General features: G+C 39.1%; 3 protein-coding genes across 4 annotated transcripts in view; all 3 read left to right on the forward strand.

Moving 5' to 3' along the window:
- The window catches only part of rhbdl3 (rhomboid, veinlet-like 3 (Drosophila)), a 71,204-nt gene extending 67,139 nt beyond the window's left edge, over positions 1–4,065 (forward strand). Inside the window, exons 6-8 of the mRNA XM_014991963.2 lie at positions 258–358; positions 954–1,014; positions 1,851–4,065. Of these exons, the coding sequence (XP_014847449.2) occupies positions 258–358; positions 954–1,014; positions 1,851–2,122 (434 nt within the window). The 3' untranslated portion in view covers positions 2,123–4,065. The remainder of the gene's footprint in view (positions 1–257; positions 359–953; positions 1,015–1,850) is intronic.
- Positions 4,066–4,681: 616 nt separating this feature from the next.
- Positions 4,682–11,797, forward strand: znf207b (zinc finger protein 207, b). 2 transcript variants are annotated; one of them, XM_014991957.2, is made up of 11 exons: positions 4,682–4,865; positions 5,285–5,411; positions 5,542–5,680; positions 6,302–6,487; positions 6,626–6,701; positions 6,813–6,874; positions 7,571–7,710; positions 7,911–8,009; positions 9,046–9,291; positions 9,693–9,846; positions 10,986–11,797. In XM_014991957.2, exons 1-11 carry the CDS (start codon positions 4,825–4,827, stop codon positions 11,135–11,137), a joined length of 1,422 nt encoding a protein of 473 aa, XP_014847443.1. In that variant the 5' UTR covers positions 4,682–4,824; the 3' UTR covers positions 11,138–11,797. The 2 variants fall into 2 exon arrangements, with proteins under 2 accessions (XP_014847443.1, XP_014847444.1); XM_014991958.2 differs by lacking the exon at positions 7,911–8,009 and having other exon boundaries at positions 4,683–4,865.
- Positions 11,798–17,926: 6,129 nt separating this feature from the next.
- Positions 17,927–26,563, forward strand: cd7al (cd7 antigen-like). The gene is made up of 5 exons (XM_014991956.2): positions 17,927–18,100; positions 19,029–19,382; positions 21,306–21,665; positions 24,301–24,410; positions 24,879–26,563. The coding sequence occupies exons 1-5, from the start codon at positions 18,040–18,042 to the stop codon at positions 25,086–25,088; spliced, it is 1,095 nt and encodes a 364-aa protein (XP_014847442.2). The 5' UTR covers positions 17,927–18,039; the 3' UTR covers positions 25,089–26,563.
- The last annotated feature ends 443 nt before the right edge of the window (positions 26,564–27,006 follow it).

Genomic DNA, 27,006 nt, shown 5'->3' on the forward strand with positions numbered 1-27,006 from the left:
GCCGGCTCTTATAGAGGAAATCACACGGGTAATCATCAGTTAATCAAGTGCATTCCTTCCTAAATCCAATGAGGCAATTCTTAGGTTTTCTTTAATAGTTGCACTTTTTTCACTCTGTCTGACTTAACATTATTCTTTAAGGTCATCTAAATACAAGATGTTGCTTTCATTTTGAGAAAAGGGAAAGGATATCCTTGAGCATTTCTAATTTTAGCAGAAGCCCTTTGACAGATTTGTGCCCCTCGTCTTCACTGCAGGGTCTCTGGCGGTGTCGGTCACCGACATGACGGCTCCGGTGGTTGGATCGTCGGGAGGAGTGTACGCCCTCGTCTCGGCACATTTGGCCAATGTTGTAATGGTGAGGTTTTGTGTTTGCATGTATGGGTGTGTCTTTGAAGACATCACTCATATGCCCTGTCTAATCCTGAGAAGATCCTGTTTGAAAGCCCAGCAGGTGTTTCTCCACCTCCAAATACCTTACATTCTTCACTGTCAGTTCTTCAAAGATCACACAAGTGTGCCGGTGTGTGGACATGCTTATGTGACAGAGTGTGAATAAAATCCCATCAATGCACCCTCCTGTCCTTTGTTGTAACTCCCACCCGTCTAATATGTAATCAAACACACTTTTATTGTTCCTCAAAGTGAATCTCTGTATCTTATTTTGCCCATCATGGATTCCAGCAGGTCCCTCTGATCATTTTCAAGGTCAGGATGGAGGTATTTGTCTTTATTCTCCATTCTGAAGTCATATTATCTCTTACCACAGAGGGTCAGAGTGTCTTGAACATTTTCATAATTGACCTGAATTAAGACAAGGGGCACATACTGATGTTGTTTTGATGCCATGATATGTATTTGTGAGCATGTGTGTGAATTCCAGAAGTGCCATTGGCACTTTATATGTTTTTCCCCCCAATATCTGAGTCCTCTCTTTCTTTCTGTTTTTCTAGAACTGGTCGGGAATGAAGTGTCAGTTTAAGTTATTCCGAATGGCCATGGCCCTGGTTTGCAGTAAGTTGGAAATAATCCCCCTCTCCTCTACCTCACCTCTGATATGGTGTTATTTATTTATTTATTTATGTTTTTTTACCACCATTGTTCTTCTACTCTGTTCCTGAGATCCATGACTACATATTGATTCTGAAGGCAATACGGAACTGTTTTAATTACTGAATGACTAAACTTGTGTTGTCTCCTCCAAACTTTACCATAATTTTTAAAATGCTATAAATCTTAGAAGATCAGCTAAATGATCGGATTTCTTATGCAGTCTGGAAAAGCTTGGAAAAGTACATCATTTATTTCAGTATTTTTTGCATCTGGGTAATTGTAAAGTGTGGACAAATCTTTCTGTTTCCTGAAATTATTCCTTTTTAAGTGTTATTTTTAGTTTTTCCTTCCCTTTGTCCTTCTTCTCTTCCCTATGTTCTTTCATTCCTTGCTTGTTCTTTCTTTCTTTGAAACAAGGCAACATTGTACCACATCCATCCATCCATCCATCCATCCATCCATCCATCCATCCATCCATCCATCCATCCATCCATCCATCCATCCATCCATCCATCCATCCATCCATCCATCCATCCATCCATCCATCCATCCATCCATCCATCCATCCATCCATCCATCCAATCTGACTGAGCTTGAGCTATTATGCAGGAATATGTTTGTCTGCCATCTTTCTATACTTGAAAGTAATTTCTAAAGATGTAAAAAGAGCCAGATTAATCACAGAGGCTGCATCTTCCATCTGATATTAAGTGACATAGAGGTGACTCATTTAAAACATATTTCTTGTATCGTCACATGTTCACATCTTGTCTCTTTCTCTCACTCTGTGTTCACAGTGAGCGTAGAGTTTGGTCGGGCTGTGTGGCTGCGCTTCTACCCTCCAGCCTTCCCCCCGTGTCCCAACCCCAGCTTTGTAGCTCACCTGGGGGGAGTCCTGGTGGGTCTCACCCTAGGCGTGGTGGTCCTGCAGAACTACGAGCAACGGCTTCAGGAGCAGTCGCTGTTTTGGATATTTTTCTGCGTCTACACCTTGTTTGTGCTCTGTGCTGTGTTCTGGAACGTTTTTGCCTACAGCCTGCTCGATGTGCGAATACCCCCGGCACCGTGAACCTGCTTCCAGGGAGCCAGCTGGCTGGATGTATCACCTCAGTATTCACGTTCAGAGTCTCACCTGTCGGTCGTCTAAGATGTCCCACAGCCTACTAGTTTCACTAACCCTAGCCTTATCATTCAAGCTGAACTCCACCTGCTCTTTGTCTGTGTCTGCTGGTTGCTTGTGGAACTCGACGATAAAACATCAGCAAAGAAGAAGCCTCGGATTTAACACTACAGCATTGCTTTTACCTCTTCTGCCTATTTCTCCTCAATCCAACGGTGCCTTCTCGTGAAGACATCACCTGCTGGAAGTATTTCTGCACATCTGCCTCTTGGTTGGAGAGACGGCGACAACACCTTACAGTGTTACACCATTCTTGGGTCATAACAGTTTCTCGTAATCCTCTTTAAATGAAAAAGAAAAAGCGTTTACTCTTACAGGATGTCGGTGTTTCGCTGTCCATACAAGCATCAGGTGCATCACGTAGCACAACTTCAATGAAAACAGATTCTTTAAGCTACACGTCAGTCACCTTTACAGGTAAAAAATTTAAGTTTTGAAGAGGGTGTGAGTTACTGTTAAGTATTGCCTTCAGAATCAATACATAGGCGTGGGCTGGCTAGGTATAATAAGGATCTCAAACTACAAAATTTTTCCAACATGCCATGGTTTCAGTTTGAAGTCTGTGAGGCCCCCTACCTCTCACCTACAGATATTATTTTTTTTAAGAAACATTGTTTTCTTCTGTTTGTGCAAAAATCTCCATCTTCACAGTTTGTGGGATTTCAGCTCAAACAGCTGCACTAGCTATGCTGCACCAGCAGTTGACAATAATCTTGACATTAACTATGTTAAAATTTACAAGAAGAAAATCCTAAACATGGCTAAAATAGAGCTAAGCTAGTCAAATGACTAATAATCTCATAGTGATAAAAAAAACAGGAATAAACGGAGATAAGCTGATACATTTTTAGTTTTAAATCTTTGTGTAAATGTCATGATATCAGTTTGGAGACTTCAAACTATCTTACCAGGAGAAACACTTACTGGCCCATGCCTATGGAAACAAAACCGTGTCCAGCGCTTTTAAAAATCTCAGTCTCGTCTCTTTTCTGTGTGCAGGGGCTGTGTTTGTACTTATGAAAAAGAAACAGAAGTGCCATTCTGACTTGAAACTTTTTGATGCCAAAACATTGCTGCAAGCACTGGCGAGGAGTGTGTCCCTAACGAGTGTTGCTAGGTTTTGTGACTAAGGAGTCTGTCAAATGTAAGAGAAAAACCTTTAGTGAAGAACATCCTCCCGATACAAATAAATGCAGTGAAATTCTTCATCTTCCCTAACAAAGCGCTTCATTTACAGTAATTGTTGCAAAAAGTATAAATAAAACACAAAAGATAACTTTATTCATTCATGGTTGAGCCTCAGTGAATCATTTTCTTGTTTGAACATACATCCCTGACCTCAAGTCGTTCAAGTTTAGGTTGTTTCATTTTCAGTTCAGAAGCCAGCTGGACAAAAAAGAAAAAAGAATCAATATTTGTCTATTAGTTCTTGTCTCAACTTGATTGGTTAATTGATTGGAGCTGAAATGGGAAGCAATCATCACCCAAAGCTTGAGGTCTCTAACTGTACTGTATTTTAAGACTCATGTTACACGCTTTAATGACTATTAATCTAATGAAGTCCAGATTAATGTTTTAACATGTTAGATTTTTTTTATGTGGTGATACTGGTATGTTGCGTAATTGTTTGGACATCATATATGTTCGATATATTCTGTATGTATCCTATTTAAATGAAGGTTAATGATGGCCTGGGATTGTACATAATAAGGGCTACTACACCAAACTGAGTGAGGAGTAAAGCTGCAGATAGTATTTTGATGTTGTGCATATTTTGTAGATTTGATATGTGCATAATAAGGGTCCAATAAAATGTTTTATACAAATCTAAATAGGATTTTAGTGTTTTATTTTAGACATTTGTTCACTGTTGCAGTTTTCCCCTCTGAATTACAAATAATACTGAAAGAATACATATCACTCAACCTCAACTTTGTAAGATTCAGAACTGTATATGAACTTATGCAAAAATACAATTCAAAAACATAAGATTGTCAAGGGGCTGAGGAGGGGTATGGATTTTTAAGATAAATGAAGAATATGACGCCATCCGGTGGTGAAAACTTAGCACTGCTTCGGTTACAGTGAAACTACCAACACTTTCTGTCGTGTTACTTTACATAAAACTTCACCCATTACAAACCCATTAAAGAAAGAGAGCTTCTTGTCTTATATTTGTATTTTTGACACCGAGTAGAACATTTTACTAGTTACATTTGCTTATTTTCATCACTTGTGTTTTGTATTCATATACTTGTTGTAGATGTTTCCTTTGGCCATTTATTTTACCACCCTGAGTTTACACAACATTAATAACCATAATTTTGTATGGATTTCTTAATATGAAAGTGAACTAAACGCCCCTATTTAAACTGAGGGGCGTTTCCACAGACGTGATAAATCTTTATTACGTCTGTGGGCGTCTCCTTTACTGACGTCAGTTTTACGTTTACGTGAGACCGCTGAGCAAAACGCTTCCTACTTCGGAGCGCCATTTTTGTTCTTGTCACGGAATAGCAGCATGCTCTTATCAAAGAGATAATAACATCGATTTCAGTGTTGTGTGACCTGCGGTTCAGTATTTCCACAAAATGGGGCGAAAGAAGAAGAAGCAAATGAAGCCGTGGTGCTGGTATCCTTCTTTAAAGTGCGAAAAAATGCTGCGAAAGGCGGGAAGGCCACAGGCTACATGTTAGCCTGACAAAGAGAGGCCTAAGATAGCTTCTGTTAGCACTGTCAGCTAATGTTAGCGGAGCAAATGGCTCAAAATCGGACAAAAGCTTGGATCTATTCTTTTAAATCGATTTAATACGATTAGAAAACCAAGCTTTGAGTGTTTCTACCTCATAAAATGTTGTTTTTACTTAATCCTTCATTGCTAATTTTAAGACGAGCTAGCTATGGATTACCATCCCGTGTGTCTGAATCTTTATGTAATCTTGTTACCAAACAAGAACTGCTGTTTCGCTCTCGAGTAACGTCATCGGTTTGTCTGTGATTCTCAGTCGGTGGTTAATAAAATACAGAAAACTCCTTAACTCTTACTTTAAGGTACTGCAATCGAGACTTTGACGATGAGAAAATCCTCATTCAGCATCAAAAGGCAAAACATTTTAAATGCCACATTTGCCACAAGAAGCTATATACCGGTCCCGGCTTGGCTATTCACTGCATGCAGGTATGAGTCTCTAATCGCAGTTGCTTTGAATAAGTCGAGCTGAATTTGGGGGGTGGAGGGAAGAAAAACAGTCAAGTGAATGTTTGTACTTGCATGCCCTGCGGGCTCACTTACTTTGCATGTATTTCAGGTACACAAAGAAACGATTGACAGTGTACCGAACGCAATTCCAGGAAGAACAGACATCGAGTTGGAAATCTATGGCATGGAGGGAATTCCAGAGAAAGACATGCAGGAAAGAAGACGAACATTAGAACAGAAATCACAAGGTACTCTTACTGTTACAGATCAGAAGTGGAATTTGAAGAAATCGATAGTTTTTCTTTTTTTTATCCACTACACTTGCTTATGACAAAGAAATGTAAACAATTGCAGCATTTTTCCTTCTTGACTGTATGTTTACAGTTTGAAATCAAACTAAACATACAGTTTGACAGTTCGAATGAAAAAAAGGTGCATGCGTCTTTTCTTCTCACTGCCTGAACTTTTCACACAAAACCTCTTTTGTTTTAGGTCAAGTAAAAATGACAAATATATATAACGAGAAGTATGAGAATTATTAATGTCTTCAAAATCAGAAGTTCTCATAAAAAATGATTACTGTCTCTTTAAACAATTGGTGAAAGTCAAGATGATGATGTCTTCTTGTCTCTGATGGAAAAAAATCTTTATTTTTCTTTTCTTGATAGAGATGTTTTTATTTTTTGTTTTCTGTAGATTATATATTTGTTATGTATGTATGCTCGGAGAGCTCAAAGCAAAGTCAAATACCTTGCTTGTGCACATAAAGCTGATTCTGATTCCTACTTGCTGTAATGCCATCCTTACTATCCTATGTGAAAACACTCTCATTGATTTCTTTATCAGAACTCTTCCTTTTCTGCTTTCAGAGAGTCAGAAGAAGAAGTCAAGCAATCAGGACGACTCTGATGACGACGACGACGATGATGAGGCGGGACCGTCTGTCCAACAGGTAGCTGCCGTCCAGCCCCAGGCCGGGTACGTTGCACCAATGACCCAACCTGGAATGCCCCCTGTGGCTGGCGCACCTGGGATGCCTCCTGCAGGATATCAAGGCAAGGCAGAAACGATATTCTCTGTTAATTTCAAGTTTGCATCTGTTAAATTTAACATGTTTTATGCTTTTGTCTTGAACCAGATGTTTAAAATCATGTGTTGAGTTATTTTTAAAAGAAGTCAATTTTTTCTTTTAGGAATGCCTCCGATGATGCCAGGTGTTCCTCCCATGATGCACGGCATGCCTCCCGCCATGCCTGGAATGCCACCAGCGTAAGCAATAACTCACTGCAATTTTTTTTTTAGCTTTCTCTTTAACAGTTAGCTAAAGTGGTCTAGATAATAATTTAGTTGGTATATGAAGTTTATCCATCTTGTTTACAGCATGATGCCGATGGGAGGGATGATGCCTCCTATGATGCCAGGGATGCCTGCAATTCCTCCAGGTCGGTTGTGGATGCGTTTTTATAAGTAATGATGTAGCTTAAAGTTAAAATCTAGACCAGGGGTCTGCAACCTTTACAGCATAAACAATTATTTCTGCTCATAGGCTGGCCAAATAAAACTTTAGAGCTGCAAATGTCTCAAAACCTTTAAAAAGATAAATATGTGCTCTCAGAAGTTTCATTTTCTCAAGAACTAACATTTTATCTCTCTCTTTTTTTTTTAATTTAAAATAAAGATAAAAATAACATTTTGCAAAAAGAGGATGGATCTGTTTTTTCCTGTGGGGGAAAAAAAAGAAAATCATGTTTGAGTAAAAGCTTGTTATAAATTCCATAATTTCCAAAAAACTGACCTAAAAAACATATTACTGGTACTTTTAGTGTCATTCTCTGTAGAAATGCAATTCAAATATTGCCAGTAAAAATGTTCAGTTATTAGATGTATATTTTATCGCATTAGTTAGTTCTTAATCAGTTTAGCCGAAGTTATTAAGATCCAAAGAGCCACTTGTGTCTCCGGAGCCTCAGGTTGCAAACACCTGGTCTATACTGATGGTACCAGCAGCTTTGTGGTCTGTGAAGGTTGGAAACCTCTAAACTAGAATCATAAACAGGCCAAACCTTTTTTTTTTTCTGTAAGTTGTACTCCGTATTTATTTTGTTGTTGTTGTTGATGAAGTGATGTTTGTTATTTAGGAATCCCCCCTCACATGGCTCCAAGGCCGGGGATGCCCCACATGGCTCCGACCCCTGCAGCCGGACCGATCCCCAGCCGACCCGCAGCACCAGTGGTGCAGCCTGCGGTCACTAAGCCCCTCTTCCCCAGCGCAGCGCAGGTTGGAGTCCTTCAACTTCTTACTCTTGGGGTTTTTTTTTTTTTTTTTTTAAACACCTTTCTCTATTATCCCCCATTGCTCACCTTTCTAACACCTTGTGATTCATGTTTAGATCCCACCAAAGTTGTATTTGAATTCTGGTTAGCTTTTGTTGACCTGCTACGTGCCAATCCTGTGATTTCCTTCCCACCACGCTGCAGATGGGCTCTGGTGCTAACAGCAGCACTACAGGCGTTTCCTCTCCACCTGCAGACCATCAGTCTGCCTCCTCCCAGCCTCCCTTTTCTAACATGCCCCAAGTACGCTCACAGACTTTGACCAGGCCTGTGGCAGCTGCATGTTGCATAATCACGTTGCCTGCTGCGTGTCGAACTAGGCTGTTTACTAACAGCATTTAGCTTGTAAGGCTACTTTTAACACAAGCTGTGAGCTTTATCGCTGCATGTGCTTTAAATTAACATGGAAATGGCATAAATAGACAATTGACAAGTTATAACTTTAACAGCATGGGTTATTAAAATAAGCATTATTTTGCTTTTAAGTGAGTTTTTATGTCGGTATAAGATGCAGAACTGTCATTCTCTTAAAACATTCTGGACTTTTTTTTTATATTATGTTTACAGTTGATGTGAAGGGACAGAGCTAATTCTAAGCTAAATTTATAGTAGTGTTTAAAGGAACTACTCTAAATGCAGTAGTGCAGTAGGTTGAATTATTAGTTATGTTAGAGATGGTCGATACGGCTTAAAAACGGATTTCTGATTTTAATATATTTTTTTTCGTTTAGTTTTTTTTTTTGCATGCTTTTGTATAAAAGAAATTATAAATGACTGAAAACATTTTCCAAAGTGGCATTTATTGCAATCCCTTCTGTGAGTTGTGTGGAGTATTAGCACCAGGCTACAATAATTTCTGAAGAGTCTTAAAATTACAAGAAAAGACATTTTAGCAAGAAAAAAGTATTTTTTTTTCTTTTCATTTTGGAGTTTTCATAAAATGACTACATCTTTCTAAGATTACTACTTTATTCTGATAATAAGACTTTATTCTCATATTATTTCAACTGTAATCTTGTAGCATTATGACTATTTTTGTTTTTAAAAAAATGCACTTAAATCTCTGAAGTACAGAAAACCAAGGAGTTCATTGGTGCAAAACATTACCTGATTTATTTATTTTTTCCAAAAGTTAAATCTTCAAAACCCAAAAATGTATTAAAAAAAAACATCCTGTTCGTCTTTTAACACATCGAGTCATTTTGCATGGTAAACTGGTCAAGAAATCAGGATTTTAAAACAATTTCCCAGTAAAATGATTTGTGTTGTCTTGTTGCAGGCCCAGCAGAACCCTTCAGTCGCTGCAGCGTCAAACGCACTCAGCACTGCCGCCTCCTCTGAGCCTCCCAAAGCAACTTTCCCCGCCTACACCCAGCCCTCTGTCTCCTCTTCCACTTCTTCTTCTTCTAATCCCTCTAGCAGCACTGTGGCTAAACCCCCGGCCACAGTGACCAGTAAGCCTGCCACCCTCACCACCACGAGTGCAACTAGTAAGTTGATCCACCCTGATGAGGATATCTCACTGGTAAGTCGCTTCAGCTTTCCGTTTTGCTCTTTTTCACAGTAAGTAATGACTGGTTTATATAGTATGCTTAGTGATATCGACTAGTAGTAGCTACGTTTGATCGGGATGAAAACGTCAATCAATTTGAATGCATACCGACAGCACAATTTTATGTCTTTTTTTTTTTTTTTTTTAATGTAAAAGCGGGCCTTTAGGTTGTGTGGTAGAACTGAGTAGTTTTCTTTTTGTGGTTATGTTGAAGGATGATTCTGAACATGAATATCCTCAGTGTGAATTCAGGGCTCGCCAACATTGGTACCCAATTCCTCAACCTTTGTGTGAGTGTCTCTTTGAGCTGAAAGAGGCGTGCCGCGGTTCCTGCAGTCTGAATGTCTGTGTTGTGTGTTTTTCTCTGTAACCAGGAGGAGATGAAGGCTCAGTTGCCGCGTTACCAGCGTCTCATACCCAGGGCTGGCCAGGCCCACGCTGCTGCTGCCCCTCAGGTGGCAGCTGGCATAATGCCCCCTCAGCAGGGTTTGCCACCACAGCAGCCTGGCATGAGGCATCCCATGCATGGTAATTCAGAAACAAGCCCTTATAAATGTTAAATTATCTTTCAGAAGTAAGCCTAAACAAATTGTATAAATGGTTAGAATCATTGTGTTGCAGTAGAGTTGGGCAATACATGTGTTTTATTGTTTGGTCTAATTTTTGTTTGTTGAAGATTTAATTTTTGGAAAGTCGGATTATTTATTTTTTTTTAAACCAGTGCGTAGTTCAGAGTGATTTCAGCACAGCCATCTTACAGCTTATAGTTATTTGGACTTTGAGTTCAGATCCACTCCATTACAAAATACAAAGGTCAGGTTAAGATCTTATTTTTTTTTCTTATGATTATAGGAATAGTCATGTGTGTAGAATAAAGCTGTAATATTAGGAGAAATGAGTAATAATTTTACAAGAAAAATAAATTAAAATGAGAATGTTGAGCATCTTGTGAAGTTATGCCTTAGTATCAGTTTTATAAATAAGGAGCTACTTGTCTTTTTTTTTCTGGGACAATTGCACCTTCAATCTGCTGATATTATAACTAGGGGTTGGATTTTATTGCATCGTTGATAATTTATCATGATAGATTTCTTAGTGATTTATCGTTGTCACGATAAATTCCAAATAATGTTTAAAGCCCCCAAAACTGCCCATATTGTCAGGGGTGATGATATTATTATTTTTTTCCACTGTTGAGAATGAAAGTATCAATAAATATAGTGACACAAATCACACTTCATTTTGTGACTGGTGTCCTATTCATATTACAAACGAGAGTTTTTCAAGCGTAGTATTAGTTTGTGTTACTGCTGTGTCACGTACTCACAGCCATACAGTTACCTTAAGAAGCAATAAATAGTTCTCATCACTTTTACAGTTACCACACTATTACCACAACATAATGTGATAAAACTTTTAAGTCCATATTGCCCACCCTGTAATTATGACTATATTGTCATCATTAAAAACATTTTCATAGCCTGGCCTTAATGCTCATCTGTACAAATCACAGAAGGGATGAAAAAGAAAAAATATCTTGATGTATTTTTAAACAGTAAGCCTTACCTTTATGACGCGATATAAACTGTTAGTCCCTGACTGAGTTGGACCTAAATAGCGTCACCTGTTGACTCTCTGAGGACTGAAGCTGTTGCTCTCCGTTGCAGGTCAGTACGGTGCTCCTCCTCAGGGCATGCCTGGCTACATGCCTGGAGGGATGCCTCCATATGGGCAAGGTCCTCCTATGGTCCCCCCTTACCAAGGAGGCCCTCCCATGGGTATGAGGCCGCCTGTCATGTCTCCAGCCGGACGCTACTGAAGAAGCAAAGCACCCACCACATTAGGTTTGAGGTTAACACCTTTCTCTCATCCTTGTGCTTTTTCAAACCTAGCTGCTAAGAGCAGTAAGCCTACAGTGGTGGCGAAGACAAACATGGTCTGTTTAAACAAACAAACAAACAACAAACAAACAAACGCATGGACATTTTATTGTAATATGTTTATTAGAAAACAGCCAAACACCATGAATATCTAACAGCTTTTTTTGGTGTTACTTGATCACATGTGAGGATATTTTTTCCCATAGGTTTCACTCAGGTTCATAAAGGTGAAGTGTGTAAAAATGATTCGTATTTCTTTTGAAGCTGCTGGAGTTACATGAACATACCAACCCCTTACAAAAAGGCAAGTTTCTTTTGAGAACATTCGATTTTTATTTCTTCAGTAAATTAGCTGAGGCCCTCACAGCATGCACAGGTGCTGTTGGACATTCGTCCCCAACCGTGGTTGGTGAGGGTCTCATTGATTTAAGATGATTCCTACAAAGTAATGTTAAAAATTCATGACTCATCAGTCTCTAGCTTTATTCTTTTTTTCAGGTTTGTTTTATTATTATTATTTCATGGTCAAATGCCTACTTGTATGCATCCTTTGTAATGTTTTATCAATCTGTTGTAATAAAATCCATCTTGAAATCTAATGCTGGTTTGTCCTGACGTACGTGGAGGTGAGTCACCAAGGTTTGTACTGGTGTTGTATTTCTGCACATCTAATGGCTCTGCTGAATGGTGAGGATTTTATCCAAACAAAGTTTTCCAATTTTTTTTATTGTTTTCTGTTTGTTTTTTAATTTGGTTGTTTTCACCTCATCCACCTGCCATTGTTTTAAATAGGATGTTTACATACAGCATTGTCCAAAAGTGTTTGTTTTTTTTCCATGTTTTGTGAATCTTTCTGCATTTTGTCACATTATGATATACATCATTGAATTTAATAAGATGGACCAACACAAAGTACCACATAATGGTAAAGTGGAAAGAAAGTTATACATGATTTTTCAGCTTTTTTTTTTTTTTTTTTTATTTGGAAATGTCTTTCACATTTGGAGACTAACATTTTTGCCTTTCGTTGGAAATCTAGCTAAATGTCAGTCTGGATGAAGAGAATCTGAACAGTTTTTTTTTTTTTGTTTTTTTTTTTTAAGTTTCGCCACAGATCCTCAATTAGATTTTTGTCTGAATTTTGGATTATTTAAACATGGGTGCTCTGTGTTGCTGCATAACACTGTAAGAAGATCCTGGGTTTGAATCTTGTCCAAGGGTCTTGTTGCATGGAGTTTGCAACTTATCCCATGGATTTCTGGTTTCTGATAAGGCACTGTGTTCAAACATGACTGTTCGAGTAACTGATTACTCTAAATTGCCCATAGATATGAGTGTGTGTGTGTGACTTTTGTCCACCAACTACAGAAACTGGTCACTTATTTGCACCTTTTTGCATGTGGATCAAAAAGTTACTTTTTTTTTAACCCCATGTGACCACAGCACTTTGTTCATGTTTGCTGTGCAGTCTCCCCAAAGCTTTCTTTTGAAGATGCCTTTTGTCTTGCTTCTTTTAGAAAAGTCAGTTTCCAGGAGTGAACAACTAGTAATTCTCTTGAGAGATGATTCCCACCAGAGCTTTGAATCGCTGCAGCTCCTCCTGAGTTACCCTGTGCCTCTTGGCTGCTTCTCTGATTAATGATTTTCCGCTTGCCCGACCTGTCAGCCTCTGAGGAAAGCATCTCAGATGATGGATTGCACAGAGATCTGTGAGATGTTCTAAACTTAGGATGTTTCATAAACAGCCCGACGTTATCTCAGTTGATAACGTTCATTAACAAACCTCAGGCTTTCAGTGAATAGCTGGATTTTTACGGAGATTGAATTACACAAAAGCGTCATCCAGTTACACTTTAGATTAACTTTTGAAAGTGATTGGTTGTACTAATACAATAGCATCTACAATAACTGAAGAATTTTGGATTAATGAGTTACATTTAATTTCCCTTTGGGATCAAGAGTATTTTTAAAATTTGAATTAAACTGTATTTTGATGATCACAGTAAAGAAGACTAAAGATAATTGAGAAGACCATAGACCCTATCCCCTTTTCTTTATAAATATGTGCTACTTTGTGTTGGTTTTTTGGACAAGGGCTCTTATCCAGTCCTCCAGTTCTACCTTCCTTGAACTTTTAGCTGCCTTTCTCCTCCAACACACTTGACTGTGTTGGAGATTTGATTTCATTCAGCTGTTTAGAAGCAGTGATTCATCTGGAAGTAGGCCTTGAGGACTGGACTTGGGCCCTTATTGCCTAATATTTCAGTTAAAATACACTAAAATATGTGGTAATGTGGAAAAGTTCAAGTAGTGTGAATACTTTTGGAAGGCTTTGTAAAAAAAAAAAGTATGATTTAATGCACCCAGATCATTTGGACATGGAGCCCACCAAGGAGGCTGGGTAATTTGGTTCCAAATACAACACCTGATCTAATGGAAAGTATTTTGATTTTATTCTACTAACTGAATTTGCATACCAGCACTCAAGCATGCATGATTGCTACAATGGTAGCAATACAAAACACACCCAACAATACAGTCGGTCTGGGTTAAAGTCCAATATAAAAACGTGGCATAGATTTTTAGAATTAAAAAAAATAAAATAAAAATGCTGTTTTTATGTTAATTCCATTTTCATTAGTTCGGTGGTCCTTCATATATTCAGTAGATGGCTTATTTGGAAATCGTCAGCAAAAGTCGCTTCGTGAGAAGGCAAATTTCACAAGATTGTCACAGCAGATGGCATTGATAACCCAGAGACCACAATAAATGCCACCACATATCTATAGAAGCATCTTCCGGACTGATCTTTGCCACAGTGCCTGTCTTTATTGTTGGGCGGTTTTGTGTTTCAGCGTCTTTCAGTGTCTCAAAGTCGCCCGCTGTGTGCCATTTGATCCTGTGTTAACATTATTCTACAGAAAACAGCAGAGAACAACTAAGGCACCAGTTTGAGTAATTCAATACTTTGAGGCATTTTAGTGTTGCGCACATGTTCCTCTGGCCAGATCACTTACTGCTTTGTATTTGTTTTTGTCTAGCCCATCCATATGAGCTTTTCAGCCTTAAAACCCAGTCAGCTGGCATGACAGGTCAGTTAAATCCTGTAAGTACCTGATGTTGATTATAGTGCGAGACTTTCCCATACAGCTAGACGCAAGGCTCTGTTTCATTGAAGTGATTTGTGATAATATAAAGAAGTCAACATTTTCATTTGATGTGTTAAAATCATGAAGAATGATACGGAAGTACATGCTTGCCCTGTGCTCTGATGACAACTGGCACGGTAAGTAGGAAGAAAAGCTGGGTACTTGTTGAAACTACAAAACAGCTTCTCTTAAATTCTCAAGTGGTGTCATAAGTTAATAGTTATGTGGCTTTATTGTATGCTCTAGTTCAGGGGCGTCCAAAGTCGGTCATGGAGGGCCGGCATCCTGCATGTTTTAGTTCTCTCCCTAGTGGTTGTAACAATCTCCTCAACAAGTCAGTGTTCTGCTTAGGCCTTCTGGTGAGCCATCATTTGATGCAGGTGTGTAAAACCAGGGAGATAACTAAACCATGCAGGATGCCGGCCCTCCAGGACCGACTTTGGACACCCCTGCTCTAGTTAATTAAGTCATGCAAATTCCACAATCTCTTGCTGTAACAGGATTTATGTCAAGCCAAGTTGCCAAATGTTGCATCAAAGTACATTTAGAAATCCTCCCTCAATCCTCTGAGAACTGTACATTACTGCGGTGAACACAAGAGGCTTTGTCTTCAGGTTAAAGTCTAAAATGAAATTGAGAAAATGGATTTCTCCCCCGGGTACATTGTGGAGTCTCTTATATGAGCCTCCTGTTTTTTTATTATTATTATTATAACTTGTCCTTTTTCTGGATTGCAAGACAATGGCTTTATTGAAGGATAAGTTTGACATATAGTGGATAAAATAAACTTTTTAGTGTTTAGATTAATCAGTTTTTTATTTGAAGAAAATTGGCTTTCAGTACAACCAATACTACTGATGGAAATGAGAAGTAAATGCATCAACGCCAGACACCACTAGATGAAGATAGTTGTTTTATCAATATATTTGAGGGCGTTGAGGTCAGAAGTACAGAATTTTTCATTTATTTTCTTCAATGCTCTTCTGTTTTTCTTGTTTTATTTATTTTTATTTTTTTATAAGTATATATTCCCTACATGCATAAATTATCTTGTCTGTTAAAATAGAATCTGTCCTGTACAGACCAATTGTCTTTTTGGAACTGTGGTGTTTAAATGAAATGTGACATCACTGTGTAGTATTATGATGCTCAATAAATGAAAATATTTGCATTGCTTTCCTGCCATTTGTCATTCTTAATTTACAGGAATGCAGCTGAGAGCGAAAATCCTCTGGGATTCCCGTCATAGCTGCATGCTTGGCTTTTATACATACTAGTGCGCCACCTAGCGGCCAGCGGAGATTTTACAGTGTTGAAAGAAATTTGGTGCTCAACACCAAAGGGCTTTATTACATAAATACTGAGAAGGACAACTCAAAATACAAAACAAATCTAAAAGCATGTTAATCAAATAAATAAGGTGTGCTGAAGCAGGGAGATGTATAAGTCAATTCAGGGAAGTATGGACTGATTATAAAAAAAACTGGATTGTAGCACTAATAAATGCACACATAAATGTGTGCATTCATAGGTAGTGTTAAATATAAAATGCTTGATATAGTTTATTTTAAGGGAAAAAGGATCTTTAAATCCTTTGTGGAAAATGAACCTCACTGGTTCGCTGTCCTTAGAAATGGCTCTGTAGCCGTTTTTAGGAAGATAGAGGTCTGTGACTTTCCTTTCTCACCTGTTGTGAAATTTTAGATCGGCACGTTTCATTTCTCAGATCTTTTAGGCCATTTCAGACAGCTTCTGCTTAAGTAACTCCTTTATTCTAGTGGCCTGGCAGTATTTATACCTGGGTGTTGCCGCAGTTAGTTCAAAATGTTAAAAGTAGGCAATTCATTTGGTTCAAAATGTTAGATGACTCTTTATTAACAGCAAATGTGAATAAAATTGTGAATTTGGTTGTAGCCTTTGTGAACTGAATTTAGTCAGTTCTTCAGACTGAACTTGCGCAACACAGAATCTGAAATGAGTCACGTTTCCAATACCAGAATTTGAGCTTTGTCCCCATTCTTAAAGGGGAAATGCTCTTCTAAACTTTTACTGTGAAACTGTTACATTGCATGAAAACTTTCAAACTGCCTCTGGGGTTTGTTAACTTTTTGAAATCATGTCCATTTAAATACACAAGCAACACTGCTAAGATAAGTTGATTCAGAGAATTAATGCCTTACGTTATGATCAGTAAACACATAAACGCTCTGTTTACTGCTGTAAATGTAAAGTAATGTATGGATTTTTATCATAATTAAGCTTTTTATTTCTCATTGCATAGAAGCAAGTCAGTCAAGTTAAGTGGTTACTAACGTAATGAGTGTGTCCTGGTCGGACAACACCATCCGTACCACAACAGTGAGATGCTTCCCCTCACAACCCTGGATCACCAGTGACCTGAAGGAATTACTAAACAAGAGAGACACTGAAATAGTGAGTAGTTTATGAAAACAACTTCAGGACAAAATTAGAGGAGAAGGATCCATTGCTGTGGAAGACATCCTGCCTGGTTTTGGGACCGAATAAAACTCATCCGTTGGTCATTAACAACAATAGACCTTTTGCCCCATTACATCCTGGAGAGACTCCTGTTGGCCCACCTTTCAGGACCCCCTGCTGTTTTCTTAGCACCCTGGAGTTGGACATGTCACCATAGATTCACATCAAGAAACCCTCCAACATCTGGACTAAAGCAGGCAACACCATGAAGATCTTGTTCTTTGAGTTCTCCTATGCATTCAACAAAATTCAGCTTGATTTATTAAGCCAGAGACTCCCGAAGACACAGGTGGAGGCCTGAACAATCAATATCTTGCTGACAAAATGTGAGACTGAAGGGTTGTGTGGCTAAACTGGTCGGCACCACAGGGGGCTGTATTCTTTACTATTACTGTTCACTCGGTACACCTCAGACTTTCAGTATAAGACAGAGCCCCGTCATCAACAGAAATAAGTCAGAAGACTCTTCAGTCATCAGATGTATCAGAAATAAAAAAAAAACTGCCTATAGAGACAATGGCTCATCTTGACGTCAATAGTAACAAGAAGAAGGAAATTATTGTAGATTTCAGGAGAAAACAACAAAAGTGCTAGTTCAACAAGAAGGAACAGAGAAGAATGTACTTCTACATATTTGTATGTTTGTGTGAGTGTAAAAGTCTTCATGCTTGGATAGATATGGAGCGAATGCACGATGATGCAACTTATCACTCAGAAACACAGCTGAAAACATCCTGTTCACAGATGGACAGTCAGCATTGTTTCCTCTGGAATATTCAAATAATTAACACAATGGTTTTTGAAGAAGTGAAGCAACTGATGCAATTTTTAAAGAATTGTGCACAAATTTATGGGAAGATAAGTGAAATCGCTTTAAAAACCAGAAAGGCCTGATAATGTCTGATATCCCTCAACAGTTTTCTTTCCAATTTCTGACAGTCACCGGATGAGAAGACAGATTCTTGTTAAGATATCTCTTTTGACAGGAGCTATATTGTGTGTGTTAGTGTGTGTTTCCTCTTGCACAGGCCTTGAGGTTAGAAGGTGGAGCTACATTGGGTTCTTCTTGGTTTCATTTACAGTTACCCAAACTTTTGCCAAATCAGTCTGAATCGTCGGCATGTAGCCTGTGTTGTCATGATTTGCATCATTGTCTTGCTTTAGCATCGGTTTTAGTGTCGGTGGGATTGAAAATGACTGGGATCCGGCACCTGGCTTGTCTGTGGACTGTGGTCATCACTCTTGCTGGTTTTGGTAAGTTTGGTTCTGCTTTTCAAGTTCCAGGTGTACTCATTCAAGCAACTTTCTTTTTAACGTGAAAAACCATAATGTCGGCGGATTGAATATGGACGGGGTTAAAAACACTGAGGGGTTCATTTTTCTTTCTGACTTTTAAAAGTGATTCAAAATTCTTTTGATATGAAATAACAAAATGTAAGTGCATTTTTGGTAACTCCTGTAATACGCCAACACAACACAAACCTTTACTTGTAAATGAAAAAAATGTCATCCAATGTTTTTAAATTAATCACTAAACCTTCAGATATAATACACATTATAGAAATTTATGAAATTTGGCAAGTGTGTGGAAGTAATTGGGGGACACACTAGAAAAACGCATGCAGATACGTATAAGCTGGAGGAAAAACAAACAGGCGCTTTAGCTCCCATTTCATACAGATGTTGGGTTGAGCGTCGTGGGTTCGATCCCCGACTTTCCCAAACAGACAGACGTGAGCAAGACATTTACTTTATTACTGCCTCTGGGCTCTTTGAGGGCTCACTGACCCAGAAAAAGACAGTTGAACAGAAAATACAGATATAAAAACATATTGTTTTTATCTAGTAGGTAGCTTTTCGTGTCTTAAATGTGCTGTGCTACTAGATTGTAGAAGACCCGCCACACCAAAGATAAGACATATTGTGATAAAAGTTATCACATTACCCTTAAGACAAATAACTCATTTTCACATCTGGGAAAAAACTGTCAGCGTTACTTTTTTTTTGTAGGAGGTTTTAACCAAATCTTTAAAAGTCATGGAAGACTACTTTTGATTCAAAACTGCAGTTCGTTTTTGTAGTAAAGCATTTTTCTTTCCCCCTTTTAAACCAGACGTTAAATACTTTGCGTCAAATAGAGAGTAAGATTTTAAATTGTGGCGCTTTTGTGTGATTTCTCAAGGTTTTTGCGGCGATGTTTCGTTCGTGGAGCGCCTGGAGGGAGAGTCGGCGGTCGTCCGCTGCGACATGAACCCGAGGCGCCAGCCGCCCTTCGGCCTCTACCTGAGGCGCAGCTGGCTCCGTCCCGTGGACGTCCTCTTCAAGTACACCAAGAGCGACGCCACCGTCAACGAGTCCTTCAGAGGCCGAGTGAGCGTCAGCGGAGACCCGAGCGATTTCTCCGTCAATGTGACTATCTCCCAGCTCGGGCCCGCCGACACAGACCGCTACACCTGCGAGTTCATGGTGGAGAGAATTGGCGCAGAGGATGAAAAGATCCCAGGCAACACCGAAGTCTTCCTCCAAGTCAGCCCTCGTGAGTCTCTTTTTTTTCTTTCTTTCTTTCTCTCTCGTTTGTTCGCGCACGACTTGGAGACAGGAAGTAGTGAGGAAGTGAAACTTCCAGAGAGACCACTCGGCTTTCCTCTTCTCACAGATGGACAGTCGCAAGGGCGTACAGAGGCCTTTGAAGGGACAAGGGCTTCTGGACTTTTTATGTCTGATGATTGAACTATTCTGATCCATGAAATCTAAAACAACATGGAGTCAAACACTAAGTTAAGCAGGATAAAATAGTTAACTTTATATATTTTCCTCATCTGTTTTAACAAGAGATTTTTCCAAACAAAAACACCAAAACCCAAGAGATTTTCTGTTATTTATTTATTTTTTTTAGTTTTGTTTCATCATAAACGATTTCAAACATATCCAACCCCCCTTCCAGTACGATAACCTGACTTAAACTGCTGAACTTTTGCTGTTGCTACTGGAAGACGTACATTTCTCCTCGGTCATTTTTACTTGAATAAGAGAAGAAAAAACTTTGAATATATTCTGAGTTGAATATTTGACCACCAGTGTGCATGTTGGTGCCAGTGTGCAAAAATGTCTTTGGCACACAGAGGAGCTTGTATCAGGTTTTAAGTGGTTGGTGACTGTTTAAAGTATAGATGAAATTAAAACAAAACTCTGCGTTTTATATACATCTAAACAAACTAACAGTATTCAGGGACATATGATGTGAGCTTTCATTTTTTTTTTAAATTTCATTTCCTCATATTAGTGACCATACAAGCTCTGAAAGTGACTGATGAGTATTATTAAGACATAAATAAAGACAGTGTTCTCTTCCTCTGCAGAAACAATTAGCAAGCTGAACCTTTTGAATGTCACTTAATTGTGTCTCTTATCATTTTAGGGTTATCTCATGTAAAATGATTTTAAAAAAACATGATAAAGATCTAGTAATCAATAGCAAACTGTCTGATCCTTAACATAACAGGAAACTAGAAATATTCTTCATTATTCTTCAATTGTACAAGCAGCAAAGTGAAAGGTTAATGGAAATGTGTAGATTCACACAAAGGTAATCAGATTTAACAAAACTATGATTTAAAACTGTACCAAATATGAACTCTCACTTTACTCATGTTCTGCTCCACTGGCCTTGCTTAAAAAGTCTCAATCTGGTGGTTTCAGTTTCTGTCTGACACATATTGTTAGCTAATCACTTAACTTGTGTAATTAGAGCCAAAGTCATCTTAAAAGTGGACTTGTTTTGGTCTAAGTGTCAAAGAGACACTTGGTTTCTATATTTCTGTATCGAAACACTGCTCACTGGAGAGCGGTGTGCAAACTGGGACCGTTTCAGTTTTCCCTGGTCGAATGCAGCATTGTTTTAAACCTGGACACATGCAGAACGTCTGCATGTGGAGCTGAAGCGCAAAACTCTAACCTCCTCCACCGCAGTGGACCATAGCGGCAGAGTAAGAGGACTCCACATTTTCACCAACGTCTGCTAATTGGAAACATTAAAGTTTCCCATTCAGTTCCTGTGACAAATAGGTTAAAGTTCAAATTGAGCTACATTTAGCATTCAACCAGCCCCAACATGTCCATGTCTACGCCACAGAAGACATGGAGCCTCACAATAACGTCACAGTCTTACTCAAACATGCTGAAACCACACTGACCATTTCCAAGTGGGTTTAAGAGAACCGAAATTTCCACTGGGTTCTTTACTGTCCAACTATTTTCTGAAAATGTTAACGCCTCATGTTCACCTTTGACTGAAGTATGTTTCCCGAAAATGTATTGAACCATGTTTTTGTCTGCTCTCCTGTCTAAAATGTGTCACTATAAATCATTATGAGAGACATTAGACTCCGTATGATCGTCTTCTTTAAGTGATCACGTCCACGATGTCGCAGCCATTTTTAATTCCCTTTTCTCCCTGGAGATGCTCCAAGCTCCGTGGACCTGGACCTGATCCAGACCTGCTCCGGAGGTTCCGCTGTGCTTCCCTGTTTCACCCCAAATAGCGAAGGCTCGGCTGTGGAAGGTGTGGTTCTGAACAGGCAAAGGGGCCGGGCCCCCGTGGAGGTGGCCTACCACTCTAAATGGCACCACACTTCCCTGTTCCCCACTGAGAGAGTCCGGCTGTCGTCTGCGCCCGGTCCGGGCGGCATCACCTTCAACGTGACGCTGCTGCAGCTCCAGCCTGAGGACAGCGCCCTCTACAGCTGCCAGCTGCTGCTGCACGGCAGGCCCGGCAACAGCACCAGTCTTAGGGGTCAAGTGTTCTTTATTTCCGTGCAAGGTGGGTGACATCACAGGCTGAGCCGTGACCGAATATCTGCAGGCTCGGTTCTCAGCATGTCAGGACGCTTCCGGCTTCAACTAACACACCTCTTCATTTTACCAAATGCGTCCACTGCCTCACCTCCGCTCCTTCCACTTGTTTTATTTGTGCAGCCTTGCTGAAAATATGTGAAGTCAAGAACACAAATTGGAAACAAACACATTGTACATCAGCTTCGTGCTTAACCTTGGTTAAGGAAACGCCCCAGCAAAAATGAATTATCACAAAAAAGAACAAACATGAATTAACATATATATATGCTTTTTTTTTATTTCCAGGAATGTGACAGAAACCCTACAGCAACTAAATTTGTTTTATTGTCTTTGCTCTCTTTATGCTTCCAATTTGTTCTTGACAAGGAATTCCTAACACTATTTCTGGTGACAGGACTTCGGCTGTGGAAACGTTGAAATTTTGAATTTGGGTAAAATTGTGGTCCTATCATCTCCATCTGGACGTTTGCACATCAAAAGTAAAGAACAAATTTTGCTCAGTGAGCCCAGTTCATCAGCAGTGTGCATGTGGAAGCACAGCAGGACCGCATGTTTCATTACCTCTTATAACGTTTCTACGTTCTCAACAAACTAATAACAGGAAACTTGAAGTCTTTTCTGTTGAAACCACTTGTTTGAAGTTTCTAAGATCGTCTTGGTAACTAGTTGCCAATTGTTTTTTCTGTTTTCTTATGAAGCAGATCATTTGGTCCCATGAAAAAATAAATAAATAAATAAAAGAAACAAGTATAAAGGAATTTTTGTCAACAGCATCTTTGAAGCTAATAAGGCTCTTTGTGACCTTTCATGTGTAAAACCTGCATATTAATCTAAAACCCCCACCGGACTTATTCTCAAAAAAAAAAAAAAAACTTAACGACTTTTCAAACCACAATGTCTGCCTCAAGAAAACATTTGACCATGACTATAAATATCTGCAAATAATGTCTCGTTTGCTCAACAGGAAATATGCCCACAATGAGACTGCAGTCAAGCTAACAGTTTATCTGAGTTTTTCATGAGTTACTTAATGCAAATCACTAAACACAGGGGTGGCTGTAAATATTGGTAAGTTGAATCGTGTCAGAATAATAATATTTAATAAGAACAATCAATATGCAATTTCAATTTTTGCATTAAAATAATGAAATGGGATAGCTGAAATGAATTTTCAGACGGTATCAGTTCTTCAGATTCATTAGATCTATTTTCCTTATTAGTTTAGGAACCGTTCACTTTCTTCACATCAAGTTCCATAAATAGCAACATTCGACTGAAGATTCTTAATTTTTTTGCTATTTAAAAACCCAAAACCAGAAATAAAATTGTGGCCCATTGAAATATTTTCTTGAGCAGATGTTTAGCAAAATTATATAAATAGTCTTGTTTAAATTTTTTTTTATCAGGTTGTGTCATGTTTGTGGCTCTAAATGAGTTTAATTTACCTGGACTGAGAGGAAAAAAATGTCTCTTTGCAGATTATAGATATTTTTTGTAATGTTTTAATGCAACTTCAACCTCGTGGTTCTAAAAGGCTGAAATGTCCAAAAGCTCAGGGGGTGTGAATACTTTTACCAGAGGTGGGGACTCGAGTCACATGACTTGGACTCGAGTCAAACTCGAGTCATTAAAATCAAGACTTGAGACTTGACTTGAAAAAATTCTCAAAGACTCGGACTTGACTTTGACTTTCACACCAGTGGTTTCTGGATGGTAATGCAGCACATTATTTTGTGTCTTGGTTAGTGATTCTGGCAAGCTTGATTCATGCAACGTGTTTTTAACAATACTGAGATGTGAAATTAGCTGTAGATTTAACGCCACTTGGACTGCAAAAAAACAAAACAAAACAAAAAAAAACCGACTCGAAATGACTTGAAATTCTCGACTTGGGACTTGACTTGACCGTCTTCACTTGAGACTTGACTCGGACTTGAGGACAAGTCTGAGTCAAGCTTCAGCTGTGTGAATCTCAAGAATAAATAAACTCCGATAGCAATTTGACCATTCAAAGCACTTTACACTACAGCCGTTTTTTATCTCTCCTTTTTCCCCCCCCGTTATTTTTAAATCCTGTTTTGAGACTTGCAAAACAGTGACTTGGTCCCACCTCTGACTTTTACAAGGCGCTGTAAATGTTTTCAGAGTTGTTTCTTTTTTGGGGGGGGACAAAGAATAAATATATAGAAATCTTCCGTTACATTTTCACTCAGTCAGCTGACAGGTATTAGAATCCGGTTGTAGAAAAACATTCATAAAGTCGTTCCTGTTGTGTTTTTTTTTTTTTCTTTTTATCTCCTACTAACAGGTGAGCGTCTCTTGATAACATGTGGGTTTCCATGAACGGTTTTGCTCTTAATCTTTTCATCTTCATTAATGCTCCTGCTCTCAACAATGGCTGCTTTCGCCTCTATCAAATATGAAAAGACATTCAAACTGCAGCCCGAGTAGGAAGGAAATCTGTGGTTTCTGCTTCTCGGCCGTCATAGATGGGCTGTTTTTGCGCTCCTTTTGTTATCGCGTGTTGTTTATCTCAAACCATCACTTCTATTTATCGTCATTCTGTGTGTGTGTGTGTGTACGTGTGTGTGTTTCTGCAGGCGATAGGTGCGGCTGCTCCAGCTACCCCACGCTGCTCTACGCCTTGTCAGGGGCCGTGGGCGTCCTCTTCCTCCTCCTGCTCCTCGTTGGATGCGTGGCGGCGTGGAAAGTGAGTGGTCGTGTAGGTTTTGTTCTGCTTCTTTGACACCGCGCTCAAACGGGGAGGGGGCCCTACTACAATCAGCACCTGCAAGCCGAGAGCGTGCCAGAGGAGTTCCTCTCCAGCTCGCCACAAAAACCGCAGCGGTTTCATAAGTTTTGCTGCAAGTTGTCAGCATGTTTTTCTTAAAGTTTAGCACCAACAGAAATGTAAATGCAGTCATTAGTTTCGAAATATTACTTGATTCTTGGGGTTACTAAAATGAAAAAAAAAAAAAGTAAAAGAAAAGGAGTATGTTTCCCAACTTTTGCTGTGGGATTTAAGGGAGTTTCGGGGCCAACATCAACAGACGCCGTCTGGTCTGAGAATGACAAACTTTGATTTTAACACAGGAAATCGAGATGACATATTTACAGATTTCGCTCAGCTCACTGATTTTTTTTTTTTTTTTTCCTGTCTTGTCTCGATGGTGTTCAGGGTAAAACCCGTCAGGGTGCCAAGTCACGCTCTCAGGCGCCCATCTACGAGGAGATGATCGGGGTGCAGTCTCCCAGCCGAAAGCTGCCCGCTCATCGTCTGGAGGAAGTCGAATCCACCGAGTACAAAAACTGCTCGTTGAAAAGGGCCAGCCCTGGGAACCATTATGAGAGCCCGAGTGGGGCTCTCTTTCCCAGGAGGGATTTCTGAGAAATGACATGTTAGATCAGAATAGGATGACCCAAAACTTTCTGAAATTCGCAGAACTCTTTTCACATCTGACAATCAGAAGATATATTTTTGTGGCCTTTCAAACAAGAAAAAAAAGCACAATTCCCCTTGCAGACTTCTTCTGTTTTTGTCGCATTTGAATGTTTCAGAACATCAAACTACAAAAACGCAAATTAATTTGCCCTTTTTTCTTAAATGATGAATTTGTTCTTATTGACCACATATTTTGGAAAGTTTCACATGACCTCATTACGGCTACACATTTAGAATCAAGAAGTCATTTAAAGAGCACCTGTCCAACAACAGGAAGGGAGGCCTAATGATCTCAAAAAGCAAACACAGCAGTCGCAAAGAAATGTTAAAAACAGACGAGAAGCAAAGGTCACAAAGTCATTTCTAAGGCGTTGGAGAAATGTCCACAAATGAGTGAAACAACAGCGGCCAGCCTACATAAACGACTCCAGGGCCTCATGACAACTGACCCAGAAGGTGGCAAAAGAGCGTAGAACAACATCTAAACTGCCTCGGTAAATCTGGAAAAATATTCTGTGGAGACAAAAGTAGAACGTTTTTCTTGTAACATTTGGAATAAAACTAATGCGCCATTTCAGGCAAATAAACCCAAAAAACGTCACTCACTCACTCGCTCAGGGTGCTGTGGTGGCGCGGTGGTAAAGCACAACCCACATATGGAGGCCTTGGTTCTCAACGCAGACGTCACAGGTACGAGTCTCAGCCTGATGATCTTTGCCTTATCATGACCCAGCTTCCTGTCTAACCACTCCTAAATAAAGGCTGTTTAAAAAAAAAACATCACACCCTCAAACCAGCATGGTCTGAGTCTGGAGATGATTTCTTCTTTAGGAGCTGGATGACCCAGTGCAGCTGATGGAAGAATAAATTCCGTTTCTGATCTTATGACAGAACAGCAACTCCTTTAGCTGATCCTGTTTGGGTTAAGATGCCAGTCCTCCACTGAATGCCTAAAAATACCCAAAAAACTTGAAAGGTTTTGGACTGGCCTAGTCAAAGTCTACTCTTGAATCTAATTGGGATGATACGGAATGACCCACAACAGGCTGTTTCTGTGGCCGAATTATAACATCGCTCCTAAGAGTAGCTGGCAGAGTGATGTAAAAAGACTCATTGCCAGTTATTGTAAATATTTCATGTTTGCGAGTCAAGTTTTATATTTAGGGGATAATTACTTTTTCCCACTTAATATTGAATGAAATTACTGTTGGACAACTATATATATATTTTTATCTAGTCAGTTTATCCTTTGATGTCAAACATTTACAGGTAACAAAAATCTGGAAGGGGGGGCAAATATTTTTTTATTGGACTGTATATATGAAACAACTCAATGTCATTCCTTCATATAGTTTTTTTTCCCCTTGTATTTCATTAAAAGTGTTGAAACAAAAAGTTCAATAAAGTTCAAACTTGTGGGATTTCATTTTCATTTGTCGTCACACCTTCACACCTAGAAACGTTTGGTGACCTGAGGGGGGGGTGAAGCTGGTGTCCAGCCGGACCAGTTTAGTTCAGTTCAGTTACGCACAACTCCTATAAAATTGCAATAATCTTGGAACTGCAATTTTATTACCAGTAAAAACAAATCTTATCTAAACAAAAGATGTTAGGTACAACACAAAGTATTTAAAGCAAATATGACCACATCACATACGGAGTGACTTTAACTCAAAAGTCGACTGGTGCAAGAAAATCTCTGAATCTGCTTAATTATTTATTAAAAGTAGTTATTATATATGACAAGTGATTTTAAAGAAAGAGTGACCCAAATCCTGTTATTGCTGAAAATTGACAAAAATATTTTGTACCTTCTTTTTTTTAATAAACGAATTACAGATACAGTTCCTAAAAAAAAATTATA

This window comes from Poecilia mexicana, unplaced genomic scaffold (genome assembly GCF_051168715.1).
Source record: "Poecilia mexicana isolate PSO_F unplaced genomic scaffold, ASM5116871v1 scaffold_1, whole genome shotgun sequence".
In the NCBI taxonomy this organism is placed as follows: Eukaryota; Metazoa; Chordata; class Actinopteri; order Cyprinodontiformes; family Poeciliidae; genus Poecilia; species Poecilia mexicana.

What these genes read in the sequence shown, in the direction of transcription:
- znf207b (XM_014991957.2), top strand. Translation starts at nt 4,825, where the DNA reads ATGGGGCGAAAGAAGAAGAAGCAAATGAAGCCGTGGTGCTG. An exon ending in GCCTCCTGCAGGATATCAAG is followed by an intron (nt 6,488 to 6,625) that starts GCAAGGCAGAAA and finishes TTTTTCTTTTAG; the next exon opens with GAATGCCTCCGATGATGCCA. An exon ending in TCTTCCCCAGCGCAGCGCAG is followed by an intron (nt 7,711 to 7,910) that starts GTTGGAGTCCTT and finishes ACCACGCTGCAG; the next exon opens with ATGGGCTCTGGTGCTAACAG.
- cd7al (XM_014991956.2), top strand. Translation starts at nt 18,040, where the DNA reads ATGACTGGGATCCGGCACCTGGCTTGTCTGTGGACTGTGGTCATCACT. An exon ending in CATCACTCTTGCTGGTTTTG is followed by an intron (nt 18,101 to 19,028) that starts GTAAGTTTGGTT and finishes TGATTTCTCAAG; the next exon opens with GTTTTTGCGGCGATGTTTCG. An exon ending in CTTCCTCCAAGTCAGCCCTC is followed by an intron (nt 19,383 to 21,305) that starts GTGAGTCTCTTT and finishes TTCTCCCTGGAG; the next exon opens with ATGCTCCAAGCTCCGTGGAC.